This window comes from Quercus lobata, chromosome 3, assembly GCF_001633185.2.
Source record: "Quercus lobata isolate SW786 chromosome 3, ValleyOak3.0 Primary Assembly, whole genome shotgun sequence".
Taxonomy (NCBI): Eukaryota; Viridiplantae; Streptophyta; class Magnoliopsida; order Fagales; family Fagaceae; genus Quercus; species Quercus lobata.
The window spans coordinates 6,948,139-6,967,107 of record NC_044906.1 but is presented as its reverse complement, the minus strand read 5'-3'; the positions used below and the strand labels follow the sequence as shown (position 1 = coordinate 6,967,107).

The window sequence follows — 18,969 nt, the reverse complement described above, 5'->3', positions numbered from 1 at the left end:
ATCTGGTAAGTGAAAAGAGGGAAACACCAAGGGGAAAAAAAATAAAAATCAAAGATTTGAGTTACAACTTTAAGAAAAAGTAATTTTTTGGTAATGCAAAAAAGTGAATTTTGGTGAACCAAATGTGAAATGCTCTTAATATCTATAAGTAAGAGAGACATTGTTTAAATTTGAAATTTAATATTATTGTAATTACATTGTAATAAAAAAGAAAATGTATAGTTTACTTTTTAAAATATAAACTATTCAAGTTCAATAAAAAGTTTATATTTTACCATTAAATTGATGCCGGACGGAATAATTAAAAAAAAAAGATTTTGTGAGAAAGACCATAGAAATTGACATGATTATTGACTTGTCTAATATATGTAAGACAATTTATAATTAAAATGTAGTAAAATTTGTAGTAGTTTTTACATCATTCTTTTTAGCAATTTGGTGTAGGTGGGTGAGAATAAAGAACAAAAAAATGAGCCACAAAAATTATTTGTCTCAGTTGATTGAACAAAATTCCCTGTGATCAATTGTAATTTTTTTTTTTACCTAAAAAGAAAAAACAAAAAGACCCCTCAAGCTAATGAGAATGAGACTAGTTTTTAATAATTTTAAAGAGAAGAGAGAGCAATACTATAAAGGTAGGATAAAACTTAAGTACAATACTTTAAGTGTTGTTTTTTAAATTCTCCTATTAAGATTCAATCATGTGACTACTTAACTAAAAAATATACTTCCATTTCATGTCAAAAATATCCACTTAGATCAATTCCTAAGTCTTGCCCCTTTAGTAAATCATGCTCTAAAACTTTGATTGAGAGCAAGCTCTATTTCAGGAGCCCAAGAGCCCCTCGTTTGGGCTGGTGGGTCCTAAAGCCCATTTATGTCTGTCTCTCTCTCAAACCAAGCACCTCCAGTTGTAGAATCTTTTTTTTTTTTTTTTAATATTTTGAAGAATCTATTAGTCTGTTAGATTACAATTCAAGTTTCGTGTTATTATTTGTAATTCAAAGGTGATGATAGTCCTATTGAATTAAGTTTCTAGTTTCAATATATACTTATACTAATTCTGAGTCCTTTCTAAAAAGTGTGTTAATAATTTATGAGTCTAGTTAACGATACTCTTAGGATATTTGGTAATAAAAAATTTTAAGAAAGTTTTGATATCACTCTTATGGGAAATATAAAAAAACTGTAAAAATTAATTAATTATTTTTTCTCTTCCCATAAAACTTTCTAAAAATATTTCCTAAATTAATATTTTTAGGACATCTATTAACTTTTCTTATAATTTATTTCTTTGAAGTTACTTTGGACTTAATTACGAAACTTTGATCTCATATTTTTCCACTATTAATTATTTATAGAAAGTTAGAAAACAATAAATTCTATGTTATTATGTATTTGTTACTTTGTTTTATTTGATATGGAAAATTATTGTGTACTCCCGGAGTACCATAAATGCATACTCCCTCCTCTCACATGAATGGTGGGTTCCACTAATTAAATTCATGGTGGGACCTATTATTTATATGAAAGTGGAGAATACGTATTTATGGTATTCCGAGAGTATTTAATAATTTTCCAATTTGGTATAGACTGAAGTAATATTTGAGTTACGCTAATTAGAGATTTTAAATAAAAAGAAGTTTCTTGTCTTTAGTTCATTAATTTAATGCTTCTTGACGATATTTGTACAGAAAACTAAGAACCTCATCACTTCATCTCTAATGCGAGCTTGTGGGGGCTTCGTTTATCTGTCCAAAAAAAAACAACACAACTAACATAAAGTTAACTATTTCAAAATTTTCTAGAATTGACTCTGTATAAAGTCTATAAAGCTACCATGCCACTACATTATTTGTTCTAAAAAAAAGAACTATTAGAACAAATAGTATTGTGTTCGATTCAACTGTTGGCATCCCTCAAGTAGTCCACAAAATGGTGTTGTCTCGGGTCCTCAACCTTGATTCTCCAATGCCCATCAGCCAAACTAGCTCTCCTAGCTATCCCTCTCCATTTCCTTATCCTTGCATCCATTTCCTTAGTGAGTCCACAATGTGGTTGCAAATTCTTTGGCATGGCCTCGAAAACTTGCCACCACCTCTTGTGGGCTGAGTCACTAGCAAACTGATGGTGATCCAACTTGTCCCAATTACAATCATAGTCCTTGTAACACATCCATGGCTTCAACCCCAAATATTGCATCGTATAACTATCCTCTGCTATCTCATGCTTCTCATTGCTCGACCCATCGAAAATTTTTAGCTGATTAAGCTTTGTAGGCAACCGGTGCCACCATGTAAAAGCTTCATTAAGAAATCCTTGTTCACCACCATTATATGACTCCAGCTTCAAACTCTTAGACAATAACTCCTTGAACATGCACAATGATGGTTCAATTACCATGGCCCCAGAATTAAAAATCATCATATTATTTGTTGCAGCCGATACTTGTGGATGAACAAAGAATTTATCTATGTTCTTTAGGACTAAAAGATCAGCATCTATAAAAATAACTTTGTCATACTCTATTAGTTGCCATATGCGTAGCTTGCTGTAGTTCCACTCATTATAAGAATCCTTTTTGGCAAATGGATTTTGGATGCGTTTGATGCGTTTAATCTTCCATCCGGCAGCTCTTAAGCCTCGGATGGACTCGGAACTAATGGAGTGATCAGCAAGGAGGACTAGGTCTTTGGTGGAGTTGCTCTGAATGATGCTTTGAGCTAAGGCTATTGCACCACAAACATAAGCTTCTGAAGAATGGAGGACTGTTGCATATGCCTTCTTATGGCGGTGTAAGGTAATGCTGTGATTCTGTTGTCTTGATTCTGACATAAAATTTCTCCACACCTCTTGACCTAAAAAAGTCAAAAACTTTAAAATTGTTATATAGTTTTAAATTCTAATGTAGGATATTATTAAAATTGCTTGACAAAGGTTCTTGTTATGAGACGTGCTACTAGAATTTTTTCTTTTGATCTTTTTCAAAAAAAAAAAAAATTATACCATTCGATTGCTTCAATAAATAGGAGAGGAATGATTCAAATCTTGGTTTTCCTTATAAAAATGACAAATCAATGCTGAGCTACAACACTCTTAAGGTCTTTTTCATATTCTTTTTATGTATGTTAATTTCAAAAAATTTGAATCTTACACCCATCTATATAATTCCATTCCACCCTTTTACTACTTGTTCAGACATTTGCAAGTAATTACTAAGAATACAAGCAATTCTCTCTTACCACAAGTGAGGGTTTTCAACCCAGAACCACTAAACCATAAGGCTCTTAGCCAAAAGAACAAGAAATTGACACACACACAAAAACAACAGAAAACTTGTGATATATATTTAGGTTGCATCAATAAGCTAAGAGCCAAATTAAAATGATAAATGAAACTGTACAGAATGAGAAATATCATTATAATGGGCTCTATATTTTATTGTTCCTATATATATATATGTTGAAATTATAGGTTTTTTATTTATTTTTTATATCACACTTTTAAGTGTCTCATTATGTGGAGTTTGTGTTTTTATGTCACTATATTATATATATATATATATATATATATATGGGTTGTATATATTGAAGACAGCAATGATTGATAAAAAAAAAATATATATATATATATATATATGGAGACGTGAATTTAACTTCTGAAATTGAAAGAGGGAAATCTATGTTGTCTTTTTACCAGAATATTAAACAAACTAGTAAAGGATTAAAAAAAAGTAAATTTAATTATGTATGAAGATTTTATAAGGGCCTATGCAAATGGGTACCTAATCCTACAAATGAATCAGCTTCAATCTAAGGTGTCATGGCTCGGCCGTTTCAAAAATCGAACAAACGCTTTAAAGCATGAAATCCAACTAAGCAACTCTAACAAAAGTACTTCTCGAAAGCAATAGTTTGAAAGTCTTTTTCTATCGTTTGTTTTTTTAGGATTATTTATGTCAATTAATTAGTGTAGAGGGTGTATTATATTTATATCTTTATTTGATGCGACTACCATACACCCTTGGTGCATGGGTCACTCCACAAATATAAGTGTTTGTAAGGTGTAAGGGGCAAGGGCCAAAGTTCAAGTCTCATACACATATACATTTAGATTAAGCTAGAATAGAATTTTTATTTTGTATAATATATATATATATATATATATATATATATTTGAGAAGGCTATATAATACTAGTAAGATCTCTTATCTCCTTACATCAAAAATTAATATCATATCTAATGATAATGTAAAGAATTGTTAATGAGTTAATAGTCCAAAAGCGTAGTTGCAGGGTACCTGAAGAATGAAGAACCTATAAAGTATACCAATGTGATGCTGACCAAAGACCTTTTGAAGGTTAAGTTATTAACTCAATTATTTCCAATAACTCCAAAAATATGAGAGTTAGGAAATTCTATGTATCTTGGAGAATAGGAGGTTTGATATTTATAGAGTATACCAATGTGATGCTGACCAAAGACCTTTTGAAGGTTAAGTTAGTGACTCAATGATTTTTAATCACTCCAAAAATATGAGAGTTATGAAATTCTACGTACCTTGGAGAATAGGAGGTTTGATATTTATATAGTGAAATAGAAATGACCAAGTTTCCATGAATTTAGGCTTATCCCTTATAGGGAGTGTAGTGGAGTTAATACTCGAGATCCTTGGGTCAGACTTCCCATACTTAAAAGATACGAATCTGTAGAGGGATATTTGGGCGTATGTGCAGATTCTTTACATATGGAGATAGAGGCGTGGAGGGCACACAAATGGTTTGGAGGACTAAGGATGTGTTTGGATACCACTTATTTTGCTGAAACTAAAAAATTATTACTGAAAGTACTGTAAATAAAGGTAAAAATTAGTTGAAATAATACAATAGAGCTCATGAATAATGCCAAAAAGTGCAATAAGACTTATGAATAATAGAAAAAATAAGTTGAATAATAAAATAATATTTATTTATAATCCCAATCCAAACTCACGCTAAGTGTAAGGAATCGTTCATCAAGGGTCATTCGTTCGCCATCATGGTGCATTGGACAAGTAGGCATCAGTGGGATTGCTTCAAAGATCACCAAATGTAGGTACCTGGCGATCCCTTTGTATGTGGGGTCCTCTAATTACATGACGAACCTTGTGTGTTAGGTTTATTTTGCATTGGTGAAAATATTCCCCTTAATATAATAAAGAAAAAAAAATCATGACGAAATGGATTTGAGCAGCTCCATTGGACCATACATAACTATCAACTTGCACATCCATTTTTTTTAATCCCCTCATACGTATTTAATTCTTTTTTCTAACTGACTTATTTCTGCTTCTTACCAAAAAAAAAGAGGAGTCTCATTCTGTTAAAGAACTTACCAAAAAAAAAGCGAAAACTAATATGGAATGTCAATCCTGGTGACTAAAAAACACCAACTCAATTTGCTTTTGTCCAAAATATTGCCTATATGGGGAGATGGTCTATCCTTTAATAAAGTCTTAGTTATTTAATACAAGTTACAATAGTTAGAACTCAATAATATTATACGAGAATTTTGACCACATCATTTCCCTGCGGTCATTTCTTTTCTCATAAGCCATCACTATCATGATAACGAAAAGAAAAAAAAAATCCAAAACATAGCATGCTGAATTTGGAAAAGTTTGGCAGGTTAATTATCAGTTATGGAAAGAAAACTTTCCTTAATTGCCAATAAATATTTTGTAAATATATTAATCTCCTCAATCAATAATACAAAAAGAGATGGGTTCAAGTTACACCTATTTTAAACCATTGATTTCTCACATATCTAACGGTAGAAAAAATGCTAGTATTTATTGTTTTCCAACTCATCTCATCTAATTAATACTAGCATTTTTGTCTCTCTCTTATTTATTAAATATAACCATTTATAAACATCTTATAATAAAATAAAAGTCAGCTAACTTCTCCTATCTCTATCTCTCTCATTTGTACCATTAAAGAAAAAATATCTCTCGGTTAACTCTCAAACCCAAATGCAGGTTTTCTCCCAAAAAAAAAAAAAAACCCAAATGCAGGAATTTATCGATGTCCATCACAAGAACATTTTCAATGATACTCAGCAATTTCAGTGAAATCGAGAGCCATTATTTGCGACTACCTCACTGACTACATGCCCACGGCCCAAATATTTAATAAATAAACACCATGGGAAAGGGAAAAGCAAGCCAAAGTCACTGCCGCCTTGCCCAAAGATGACTAGGAAGACCAAGCTCAAGTCGCCTTGGCCCATAATAAGTAGGGGAAAACTTTAAAGTAAAAAATATTGGGATTTATTTAGATTTTAGAAAAAAAGATGGTTTTATTTTGTAGGAGAAAAATCAAACAAGGTTTGTTTAGATTAGACATATAAAAAGGAATTCTTTGGTACCCAATAAAAATTTATTTCCAGAGGCTCTAGCAAAGTTCTTGTTGAAAAGTCGTCATCTTTGTTTTCTCTCCCTACCCGATACATAGCTTCACAATTTCCTGTTTCATTGTTTTTTTTAGTTTTGGATGTAATCCAAGTTCGTAGTTATCGGTGATTTTGCAATTCTTTTTTATTTCCCTAAAGGTTAAGATGCTTATAAATGTAATAATACTTTTTTATCTCCCTAAATGTTAAGATACTTATAAATGTAATAAATAAGAGAGCGACTAAAATGCTAGTATTAATTAGATGAGATGAGTTGGAAAGCAATAAATACTAGCTTTTTTTCTACCGTTAGATATGTGAGAAATCAATGGTTTAAAATAGGTGTAATACTTTTGAAGTTACACCAGGTATAACTTGAACCCATCTCATACAAAAATACATAAATAAGTGGTAGAAATTAAGTGTCATGTCTAATTAGCATATCAACAAAACTGCACAAAGAAACTCTGATCAAACTAAAACTTACCTGTTTGTGCATAACTAGGAGCAAGTTGGCATGACCCAAAAGGCATGAGTACCTTCTGCTTCAACCTCCTCAACTCAGGCTTATACACCCAAAGATCTCCTCGATGCATCACAAGATCATCACATCTGAAAATCTCCACCATTGGCTCACAAGACCCGATGAACACAGCATACACCGTCCGATTAACATCAGGACTAAGCCATCCATTCCTCACCACCAGATTAGCCACCACTAAATTGACTTGTAACCTAAACACATCCCTAATCCCTTTATTCTCTTTAACCTTATCACATGGAGTCCTAGCTATTACCACATCAAGGTCCTCATAATCCTCCTTCCTCGGCAATGGTATCTCCGGGCACTTGGGTGAAGCCCATTTCTCATCTTCATCAATCCATTCAGGGAAGAAGTCCCTCCATGTCAAATCCTTGGACACATGATCAAACCTTACCTTGACAGTCTCAGTTTTTGACTCTGATAATCCAAGTAATCTGTATGTAGCTTCTATTCTATCACCCACAATATTTACCAAACCAACTTTAACATTCTTACCCTTGAATTCTTTTGGAATAAGATTGAACCCATTTGATATCTTGGCTTGATGTTGAAGCCCATGCGTGTTAATAAGGTTTGGCTTTGGTCTAAAGGTTAACACAGTGAAAAAGAGGGAGGATGAGAGGAAGAGGAGAAAGAAAATGAAGGGTTTTGCTCTAGTAGAAGAAGAAGTTTTGGAACCCATTGATTTGATTTGATTTGATTGAGCTCCCCAAGTTTTGGTGTGGTGGTGTAAGTGGGAGAACTTTGAAGTGTATTTATATCCAGGGGTTTTAACTTTTAAGGAATCTTTGCATGGATGCGCATGTTGATCATGTCATTTTTGGCAATCAAAATCTTCTCTCTATTCCACTCTATGTAACACAAATTAAAATCGGCCACCTGTCAATTAATACCTACTTTTTCTACCTTTTATTTCACTTACCAAAAATGAGATAAAAAAAAAAATAAAGAAGAAAAAAAAAATGAGAAGCAAGGCAAAGGTGATGGTGGTGGTAGTGGAAGTGGATTAAACAACGATGGTGATGGGATTTGTGTTCAGGGCAAGAAAACAGGAAAGCAAAGGTGGTCGCAATGGCGGGCCAATCAAGCACTGGTAATTAAGGTTGGTGGTGGTTGTTTCTTGCTTGTGGTGTTACCAGAGGTAGGACCGTAGGAATGACATTCTTGTTTTCCTCTTATTTTTGGCAAGTTAAATAAAAAGTGTAAAATTAGGTATTAATTGACAAGTGGCAGATTTTAATTTGTGGTAAATAGAATGGAACAGAAAGAGTTGCATAAAATATTTCGATTTCCTATAGTTCCTTGAATTTGATGTCTTATCTAAAATTTTCATTTTTCTTATGCTTTTTCTTTGATTTCTTTTGTAGTTTTTAGCCTATTTTATTATATACTCACATTTTCTAAACACTACAGTTTAATCAATTTTTATTTTTTAACAAATAAGCAATCACTAAAAAACTACATCATAAGTCTAAACACGCACTAAGTTCAAATTGTGGTCGTTGTGTAGTCATTGTGTCACCTCTTTTTATACCTTGTTGAATTTGGCAATCAAAAATTATTTGGCAAGGGAAGAATATAATAATCAAAATTTTAAGATTGTACACGAAAATGACGTCTCTTTTCACAGAAATGGTGGTGAATAGTTATGTTATTATTTACAAATTCAAGTTTTTTAAGGTATAAATTGTATTGATCTATTAAAATACAAAAGAAAAATAGAAGAAATTAGTGAATATAAAAAGAACAACTAAAACTAAAATTAGTAGTCTCTGAATCTAAATTGCTCATCAAAATTACTCTTAAGAAATAATTCTGAACAAGAAAAAGAAAGTTTTCCAGTGCAATATATATTTAGGACATCCAGAATTCAAACAAATTATTTGAAGGAGAGACAGCATGTAGAGAACAATAAAAATTACATACCTTTTCAAACATTTCAGCAGAAAATCTTTTGCTTCAATAGGGAGATGTTCAAGGATCGGTGGTTGTCCCTATGTAGAAGATAGCAACAACCTGAACTAAGAGCATTCACATCAAGGGTTTTAAAAAATTTAGCATTTGGCATCTCAAAAAACCACTTTATAACATTTAACATCTCACTTTATAATACACTCAACATCAAAAATTCTATTTTTTTTACAACATCAAAACTTCTGTTTTTATTCCTTTTTTGTTTTTGTTTTTTTCATCCTCTCTCCCTCTTCGTCCCACTGTCTCTCTCTCTTTCTCAACCCAGCAATACTACCCACTGCTAGCCACTAGTCACCACAATTCCAATGACCACCACAACGATCAGAGACCCACACCGATCAACTCGATAACCCACGCCAAACTCCTAGCCAATGACCCACAAAGATCAGCAAGCTTTTAAAGCAAAGATCATTCCATAGTCTTGAAACAAACACTTTGACTGAATACAATATTTTTCAGGAAAAAGCATGGCAAAAATTCACTTTAAAAGTCAGCTGGGTTTTGTATCTTTTGACTGAAACTTCTTCTCATATATCTCTAGTGGATGAAATGACCAATCTTTGTCCTATGATAGAAACACATTTCATCTTTCTAGTTGGGATTAAAACTTAAGGCTCCAAATGTATTTAGAGCAAAATTGTCTCCAATTTTTTTTTTTTTTTTGGAAGTCTTTTGCTATCAAATAAGAGATATGAATTTCAAACCTCGACTATATTAAAAAACCAACTGGTGTTTTGGCCTGATTATAAAGAGCAATCATGAAGTAAACACCATTAATTGAAACTCTATCATATCTCCTAAAAAAATAATTAATTAATAATAGGGTTAAATTAAACTTCATTTTTTATTTGTGATTGAACAAGATTCCTTTTTAAAGATTGTAATGTTTTCTATAAAAGAAAGGAAGATTCCTCCAAATAATTAGGGGCAACTAGAGGTAGGGTTAACTAAAGATACTCCAACTCAAACTTTTTAGGGGAAGAATTGCATACTTGGCCAATGAGAATGGCACTAGTTTTTATTGAGAAGAGAGAGCAATACTAGCCTAGTATTTTTACGTAAATCATGACCTGAAACTTTGATCCAGGGCAGGCTATGGTTTGGGAGCCGAAGAGATCCCTCACTTAGGCTAGTAGGTCTTAAAGCCCATTTATGGCTTTCTCAACCCAAGCTCCTCCAGTTGTAGAATCTATTTGTTAGATTACAATTCAAGTTTAGTGCTATTATTTTATTTATCATATGTTAGAATTGTGTGGTTAAATAATTAAAGTTACCGTATTTCAAAGTTTAAGGGCCCATTTGGTACATGTGTTTAAATACATGTTTTCAGTTTTTAAACAACATTACACATATTTCCACACACTTTTTCACCCATACATATTTCTAAAAAAACTGAAAACTGTTGTTTAAACACACATACCAAACGGGCTCTAAACTTTTGGAACAATTGGTAATTTAACATGATATCAAAGAAAAAAGTCCTAAATTCGATTTTTATCTCCTATACTCTTACTCTTATTTAAATGAGCCCAACCGTAAGGGGTAGTGTTAGAATTGTATGATTAAATAATTAAATTTACCATATTTCAAAGGTTAAACTTTTAAGACAATCGGTAATTTAACATCATGCAATATATAAACTCATGTCTTATATTTGAGATAATTAGCAGTTACAACAAACAGGACAGCAATTCAAACTAAAACATTAATTCAATCTTAAATGATATTTGTACAGAAAACTAAGAACCCCATCACTTCATCCCAAATGCGGGATTGTGACTTGTGACTTGTGAGGTTCTTTCGTCTGTCAATACAAAAACAACATTAACAATCTAACATTAAGGTAACTATTTCCAAAATTCTCTATAGCTACCATGTCACTACATTATTTGTTCAAAAAGGAACCATTATAACAAATATTGTATTGCTCTATTCAACTGTTGGCATCCCTTAACTAGTTCACAAATTGGCGTTGTCTCGGGTCCTCAACCTTAATTCTCCTATGCCCATCAGGAAAACTAGCTCTCCCAGCTTTCCCTCTCCACTTCCTTAACCTTGCATCCATTTTCTTAGTGAGTCCACAATATGGTTGCAAATTCTTTGGCATGGCATCAAACACTTACCACCACCTCTTGTGAGCTGAGTCACTAGCAAATGGATGGTGATTCCACATGTCCCAATTACAATCATAGTCCTTGTAACACATCCATGGCTTCAACCCCAAATAATGCATTGTATAACTATCCTCTGGTATCTCATGCTTCTCATTGCCCGACCTATCGAAACTTTTGAGCTGATTGAGCTTTTTAGGCAACTGGTGCCACCATGTAAAAGCTTCATTAAGAAATCCTTGATCACCACCATTATATGACTCTAGCTTGAAACTCTTAGACATTAACTCCTTGAACATGCACAATGATGGTTCAATTACCATGACCCCAGAATTAAAAATCATCCTACTATTTGGTGCAACCGATACTTGTGGAAGATTGAAGAATAAAGAATTTATCTATGTTCTTTAGGACTAAAAGATCAGCATCCATAAACTAAAACTCACCTGTTTGTGCATAACTAGGAGCAAGTTGGCATGACCCAAAAGGCATGAGTACCTTCTGCTTCAACCTCCTCAACTCAGGCTTATACACCCAATGATCTCCTTGATGCATCACAAGATCATCACATCTGAAAATCTCCACCATTGGCTCACAAGACCCGATGAACACAGTGTACACCATCCGATTAACATCAGGACTACTAACCCCCTGTTTGGATCATTTTTTTTCATCACTCAATTTCCATCACTCATCACTCATCACTCTAAAATACCACACCCGTTTGGCACCATCACTCAATTTCTATCATTCAATATTTTTCACACTGTTTGTGGGTCCCATACCTGTCTCGGCGCAACCTTTTTTTTTTTTTTTTTTGCAGTACCCAGATCACCCAAACCAGTGAAAAAAAAAAAAAAAAAAAAGAACCCAGAAACCCAGTTATACCGTCAATTTCAAAGTTGGAAGAATGGAACTCTTGGGTTTGAGATGAAAAAATAAAAAAATGAACTGAGATGAGAAAGGCGAAAAGGAAGAAAAAAAAAAAGAAAGAACGACCAAATGGAAGAACAAAAAAAGAAGAAAGAAACCTGGAGAAGAAAGAAAAAGAAAAGAAAAGAAAAAAAAAAAAAAGTGAGTCAAAAGTTGCGGCTGGTGGGTCCCTTGTGTATGTTTAATTATGAAAATGCTATTGAGTTATGAGTTATAGAAATTGAAAACAGCTAAAATGTGTTTTCAGTTTCCACAACTCAAAAATCAGAGAATTGAGTGATGGAAACAGAGTTATGGAAACAGAGTTATCGTACGCCAAACGGATATTGAGCTATGGGTCCTACCATTTTTGAGTTATGAGTTATGGAAACTGAGAATTGAGTAACGAAAATAGGCCATCCAAACAGGCCATAATCCATCCATTCCTTACCCACAAATTAGGCACCACTAAATTGACTTGTAACCTAAACACATCCCTAATCCCTTTATTCTCTTTAACCACTCTAGCTATTACTACATCAAGGTCCTCATAATCCTCCACCCTCGGCAACGGTAAACCATGCCCTGAAACTTTGATTCAGGGCAAGCTATGGTTCAAGAGCCCAAGAGACCCCTCACTTAGGCTCGCAGGTCTTAAAGCCCATTTATGGCATTCTCAATCCAAGCTCCTCTAGTTGTAGAATCTATTTGTTAGATTACAATTCAAGTTTTGTCTTATTATTTTATTTGTCACATCTTAGAGCGTGGTCAAATAATTAAAATTACTATCTTTTAAAACTTAAATTTTTTGGACAATCGGTAATTTAAAATATGATCAGAGTAAGAAGTCCTAAGTTTGAACGTTGTTTCATCTAAGGGAGAATATTAGAATTGTGTATCTAAATGATTAAATTCATCATATCTCAAAGCTTAAACTTTTGAAACAATAGGTAATTTGACATCATGCAATATATAAACTCATATCTTATTATCTTTTGAAATAGTAACAACAAACGACACATTAATTCAATCTAAAACCTGAAGAAAAAAAAAATTCAATCTAAAACATTAATTCAACCTTAGATGATATTTGTACAGAAAACTAAGAACCTCGTCACTTCATCCCAAGTGCGGGATTGTGAGTGGTAACTTGTGAGGTTCTTTTGTCTGTCAATACAAAAACAACATTAACAATCTAACATTAAGGTAACTATTTTCAAAATTTTCTATAGCTACCATGCCATTACATTATTAATTTGTTCAAAAAAAATAGGAACCATTATAACAAATAGTGTGTTGTTCGTGAGTTTCAGTTAGTTTAACTGGTAAAGTCTCTGATGGTTGAATAAGAAATCTGGGGTTCAATTCCTGCCTACACCAAAAAACCGATTGGTGTTTTGGTCTGATAATAAAAGAGCTATCATCAGGAGCGAAAGCCATAAGTTGAAACTCTCTCAAAAAAAAAAAAAAAAAAAAAAGTGTATTGTTCCATTCAACTATTGGCATCTCTTAACTAGTCCAAAAAATGGTGTTGTCTCGGGTCCTTAACCTTAATTCTCCAATGCCCATCAGAACTAGCTCTCCTAGCTATCCCTCTCCACTTCCTTATCCTTGCATCCATTTTCTTAGTGAGTCCACAATATTGTTGCAAATTCTTTGGCATGGCATCAAACACTTGCCACCACCTCTTGTGGGCTGAGTCACTAGCAAATGGATGGTGACTCGACATGTCCCAATTACAATCATAGTCCTTGTAGCACATCCATGGCTTCAACCCCAAATAATGCATTGTATAACTATCCTCCGGTATGTCATGCTTCTCATTGCTCGACCCATCGAAACTTTTGAGCTGATTGAGCTTTTTAGGCAACCGGTGCCACCATGTAAAAGCTTCATTAAGAAATCCTTGATCACCACCATTATATGACTCCAGCTTGAAACTCTTAGACATTAACTCCTTGAACATGCACAATGATGGTTCAATTACCATGACCCCAGAATTAAAAATCACCATATCATTTGGTGCAGCAGATACTTGTGGAAGAATAAAGAATTTATCTATGTTCTTTAGGACTAAAAGATCAGCATCTATAAACATAACTTTGTCATACTCTATGAGCTGCCATATGCGTAGCTTGCTGTAGTTCCACTCATTGTAGGAACCCTTTTCGGCAAATGGACTTCGGATGCGTTTGATGCGTTTGATCTTCCATCCGGCGGTTGTTAGGCCTCGGATGGACTTGGAACTAATGGAGTAATCAGCAAGGAGGACTAGGTCTTTGTTGGATTTGCTCTGAATGATGCTTTGAGCTAAGGCTATTGCGCCACAAACATAAGCTTCTGAAGAATGGAGGACTGTTACATAGGCCTCCCTTTGAAACTGTGACCTATGATTTCTCCACGTCTCATCACCTAAAAAATCAAAGCTTTGAAATTGTTATATAGTTCTAAATTCTAATGTAGGATATTATTGAAATTGCTTGACAAGGGTTTTCATGTTATGAGATGTGCAATTAGACTTTTTTTCTTTTGTTTTCTTTCAATTTTTTTTCTTAATTTATATAATTCAATTGTTACAATAAGTAAAATATGAGGGATTAGACCTTAGTTTTTTTTTTTTTTTTGAAATAAACCTTGGTTTTTCTTATAAAAGAGACTAATCAATGATGAGCTACAAGACTATGAGCCTTTATCAAATCCTTTTTATGTTTCATATATTGAACCTTACACCCATCTAATTTCCATTTCATCCTTTTACTACTTGTTGTTCAAACATTTGTGTGTAATTACAAAGAATACAAGCAATATAATTCCTTCTCTTTAAATATTTTTTTCCATACAGCAAGCGATGGTTTTTGAAGCCAATTCTACCACTGAACCGTAAGACTTTTAACCAAAAACAACAAGTAATTGACGCTCAAAATGTAGAAAACTTGTGATATTTAGGTTGCATCCATAAGCTAAGAGCCAAATTAATAAGATAAATGAAACTCTGTATAATGAGAAATATCAATATGTACAAATGGGCTTTTTATTTTATTGTTCCTATATATTGAAATTATAGAATCTTGTTGTTATACCACACTTTTAAATGTCTCGTTATACTGAGTTTGCTTTTATGTCGCTTACCCACCACACCCCCCCCCCCCCCCCCCCAAAAAAAAAAAAAAACTAGTATGAAAATGTCAATCCTGGTGTACTAAAAGTCTAAAACGCACCAACCCAATTTGCTTTTGTCCAAAATATTGCCGAGATGGTCAATCCCTTAATAATATCTTACTAATTTAATTACAATATTTATTATTTAGAACTCAATAATTATTATACAAGAGTTTTGACCGCATGATTTCCCTCAATTAGAGTTATCATTTCTTATTCCTCATCAGCCATTACAATCCTGATAATGAAAAGAAAAATATATGCCAGAACATAGCATGTAGAATTTTGGAAAGTTTGGCAGGTTAATTATTAATTATGGACAAAAAAAGTTTCCTTAATTGTCTAGAAATTTTTTGTAAACAAACTAATCTCCTCAATGAAACTTACAAAAAAAAAGTAATAGAAATTATGTCATGTCTTTCTTATTGGCATATCAACAGAACTACACAAAGAAATTCTGATTAAACTAAAACTCACCGGTTTGTGCATAATTAGGAGCAAGTTGGCATGACCCAAAAGGCATGATTACTTTCTGCTTCAGTCTCCTCATATTAGGCTTATACACCCAATGATCCTCTTGATGCATCATAAGATCATCACATCTGAAAATCTCCACCATTGGCTCACAAGACCCGATGAACACAACGTACACCGTCCGCTTAACATCAAGACTAATCCATCCATTGCTTACCACCAAATTAGCCACCACTAAATTGACTTGTAACCTAAACACATCCCTAATCCCTTTATTCTCCTTAGCCCTATCACATGGAACCTTAGCTATTACTAAATCAAGGTCCTCATAATCCTCCACCCTCGGCAACGGTATCTCCGGGCACTTGGGTGGAGCCCATTTCTCATCTTCATCAATCCATTCAGGGAAGAAGTCATTCCATGTCAAATTCTTGGACACATGATCAAACCCTACCTTGACAGTTTCAGTGTTTGACTTTGTTAATCCAAGTAATCTATATGTAGCTTCTATTCTATCACCTACATTAACCAAACCAACTTTAACTTTCTTACCCTTTAATTCTTTTGCAATAAGATTGAACCCACTTGATATCTTGGCCCGATGATGTTGAAGTGCACGAGTGTTAACAAGGTTTGGCTTTGGTCTAAAGGATAACTCAACGAAAAAGAGGGAGAAGGAGAGGAAGAGGATAAAGAAAATGAAGGGTTTTGGTTTAGAAGAAGAGGTTTTGGAAGCCATTGATTGAGCTCCCCACGTCTTGGTGTGGTGGTGGTGTAAGTGGGAGAGAGAGCTTTGACGGTGCATTTATATCTGAAATGGATTTGTAAGGAAGGTTTGCATGGACGCACCTTGATCTTGTCGTCTTTGGCTCTTTGTTTACTTATTTGGTGTTATCCACACCCTGTGACAGCCTATTATTCCTTGACTTTCATGTCTAACTCTAAATATATTTTATTTTATTTTTTCAAGTTAGGTTGTGACATGGTTACACAACCTAACTTGAAAGAATAAAATAAATTTCTTTGAAAGAGTAGTTTGAGTAATGTTGTTTGTGATTTTTTGAAATACGTGTGGGTGAAATTGTGTGTGGAAATGTGTATAATGTTATTTAAATATGAAAATTTATGTTTAAACTTGCCTACCAAACAGGAATATGCTAGAAATTTAGATGAGATTTATATTGGTTGGAGGATTCTCCTTCACCTGCCTTGACAACCTTGTATCATGATGTTTCACTATTATAATTGAATGAAAGTTTCTTTCTTAAAAAAAAAGGTTAGGTTGTGAATTGGTCAAATAGGCTAACGTCTAAGTTTGATATTATGTTTCAGTTTCGCTTTCATGATTTCATCAAAAAAAAAAAAAAAAAAAATCATGATTTCATCAAGCCACATGAGTCGCATTCTTTTATATATAAAAAATCACATGAATGACATGATAACACATATATTTTTCCCCTCATTTTTTTGTCATTGTAATAAATAGGCAGTAATAATATTACACATAACCCAAAAAAAAAAAATCGTAAACGCGCGTAAATTTGTCTTATATTCAATAATATACTCATGAGATATTGAACAATAATTCCACCTAGTACATGGACCCCACAATTTGTTGGAAATATCATTAAAAAAACCTATATGAAGATCGGATATTTTGATTATTAAAATGCCAAAGACAATGTTTTGCCATTGGCTAATGATTTGGCCGATGGTTTATTACCAACAGACCAACTATTTAATTTTTTTTTTTTTAAGAAACTTTTTAATTCCATTGCAGCTAATGTATTAGTATTATTTTTTAAACTTTCTGATATATTGCGTGATGAATCGAGCATTTTGAAATAATTTTTAAGAAATTATATTATGATCCATGTAAAATACTTATTATGTGTTATAATATTTTGATAATCAAAACTTCGATTATATATAACATGTCATTAGAAAGAGAGGATTTTTAATAATAGTAACTAATTGAGAAAATTAATAAATATTTAATTATTTCTACTAATTAATAAAAGGTACAATTATTTCTTATTTTCTTGATTTCATAAAACTAAATTTGCTTTTATATATTTTCTATTGTGCTTTGTTTCAATTGTTGCTAAAGCAACGCAATTTGAACAAATATGTTATTTTACAAATCAATTGTTTCATATATAAATCTTATAAAAATTCAATTTGCATAAATAATTAGTGCACTACATATAAATAACTAATACATAGAAATAATTTCACGTACCATATTAATACTTTGTTTACCTATATAGCACAAATTTAAACTACAGCATTAGTATTTGTTCCATATAGTTAAAATACAAGGAATTAGAAAATGTAAATTATTGAGATAATATAATGAAAAAAAGAAAGATAATATAATGTGTAAGGACTCAATTTGTAACGACCCAAAATGATATTGGGTTCACACGTGAAAAGGCCCAAACAATATCATTTGTAGAGCGTGGGTTTGAAAGGCTAGGTTTTGATCACCGGACGATGGTTAGTCATGGTGTTTATACAGAATTAAAACGTGTTCGCTCGAGGAGTCTTTCTCTTTGAGGCGATCTGGGAGGCTCTGGTTCTTGGCCTTTTTTCCCAGCCCCTTTTTCCGGATTGCTTGTTTCTCCCTTTATATTAGCCTGTATTCCTTATCCTTTGTCCACGTGTAGGATCGACTTTCCAGGACTGATACTTGTCCCATCAGCCCATACCCAAAGTGGTTGGGGGTGGTTGTAAAAGTTGAAGAGTATGGCTCTGTCAGGTGCAGAGTATTCAATGGCAATAATGGCAGCTTTCCCTTTGTCCTTGGTCGTTATACTATCCAGCATCCCCTTCTCTATTGACATAGATATTTTAGGTTTTTTTTCCAAGACTGTTCCTATACCGTTCTTGCCCTTTCTTTCAAGGGGACCTCGGATATACCGAGGATAGAATTATCCTTGGCTATGTCTCAAGACTACTTGGGCTTTTATTACACGTCCTCGGCTATACCTTTCCTCGGCTTGGGCCTTGGGCCCCAATGTAAAAATGGGTCAGGGCCACAAATTCTTGGGCCCCACATAATGAATTAATAATAAATAAATAAATTATTTCCGCGAATTTAGAAATGTAGAGATAAGGGCCCAAAATCATATATTAGGCTTTGGGCCTTGGCCGAAAGCATTGATTAGTCCGAGGACTAATAAACAATAGTAAGGTTGTTAAGCTCAAAATCCCATAAGTAACATGCAGACAGAAAGGTTGGGAAAGGTAATCTGAGGAGGACCGTCTCCTCGAATAGACGAAGCACAGACTGAATACATATCCCATCACTTAAAGTGACCCTACAAGAAACTTCACTGATAGGGGCATGCATTACGAACG

General features: G+C 33.3%; 2 protein-coding genes and 1 pseudogene across 2 annotated transcripts; all 3 read right to left on the bottom strand.

The window, feature by feature from the left end:
- Positions 1-1,742: 1,742 nt before the first annotated feature.
- LOC115982292 (putative UDP-glucuronate:xylan alpha-glucuronosyltransferase 4) lies at positions 1,743-8,219 on the bottom strand. Its single transcript, XM_031104857.1, has 2 exons — positions 6,920-8,219; positions 1,743-2,858 (listed from the first exon to the last, which is right to left on the bottom strand). Exons 1-2 carry the CDS (start codon positions 7,656-7,658, stop codon positions 1,903-1,905), a joined length of 1,695 nt encoding a protein of 564 aa, XP_030960717.1. The 5' UTR covers positions 7,659-8,219; the 3' UTR covers positions 1,743-1,902.
- Positions 8,220-10,904: 2,685 nt separating this feature from the next.
- On the bottom strand, positions 10,905-12,995 carry LOC115980214 (annotated as a pseudogene).
- A 443-nt stretch (positions 12,996-13,438) lies between these two features.
- On the bottom strand, positions 13,439-16,501 carry LOC115981876 (putative UDP-glucuronate:xylan alpha-glucuronosyltransferase 4). The gene is made up of 2 exons (XM_031104295.1): positions 15,610-16,501; positions 13,439-14,385 (listed from the first exon to the last, which is right to left on the bottom strand). Exons 1-2 carry the CDS (start codon positions 16,409-16,411, stop codon positions 13,487-13,489), a joined length of 1,701 nt encoding a protein of 566 aa, XP_030960155.1. The 5' UTR covers positions 16,412-16,501; the 3' UTR covers positions 13,439-13,486.
- Positions 16,502-18,969: the final 2,468 nt, after the last annotated feature.

What these genes read in the sequence shown, in the direction of transcription:
- LOC115981876 (XM_031104295.1), bottom strand. Translation starts at nt 16,411, where the DNA reads ATGCACCGTCAAAGCTCTCTCTCCCACTTACACCACCACCACACCAAG. An exon ending in TCCTAATTATGCACAAACCG is followed by an intron (nt 14,386 to 15,609) that starts GTGAGTTTTAGT and finishes TTGATTTTTTAG; the next exon opens with GTGATGAGACGTGGAGAAAT.
- LOC115982292 (XM_031104857.1), bottom strand. Translation starts at nt 7,658, where the DNA reads ATGGGTTCCAAAACTTCTTCTTCTACTAGAGCAAAACCCTTCATTTTC. An exon ending in TCCTAGTTATGCACAAACAG is followed by an intron (nt 2,859 to 6,919) that starts GTAAGTTTTAGT and finishes TGACTTTTTTAG; the next exon opens with GTCAAGAGGTGTGGAGAAAT.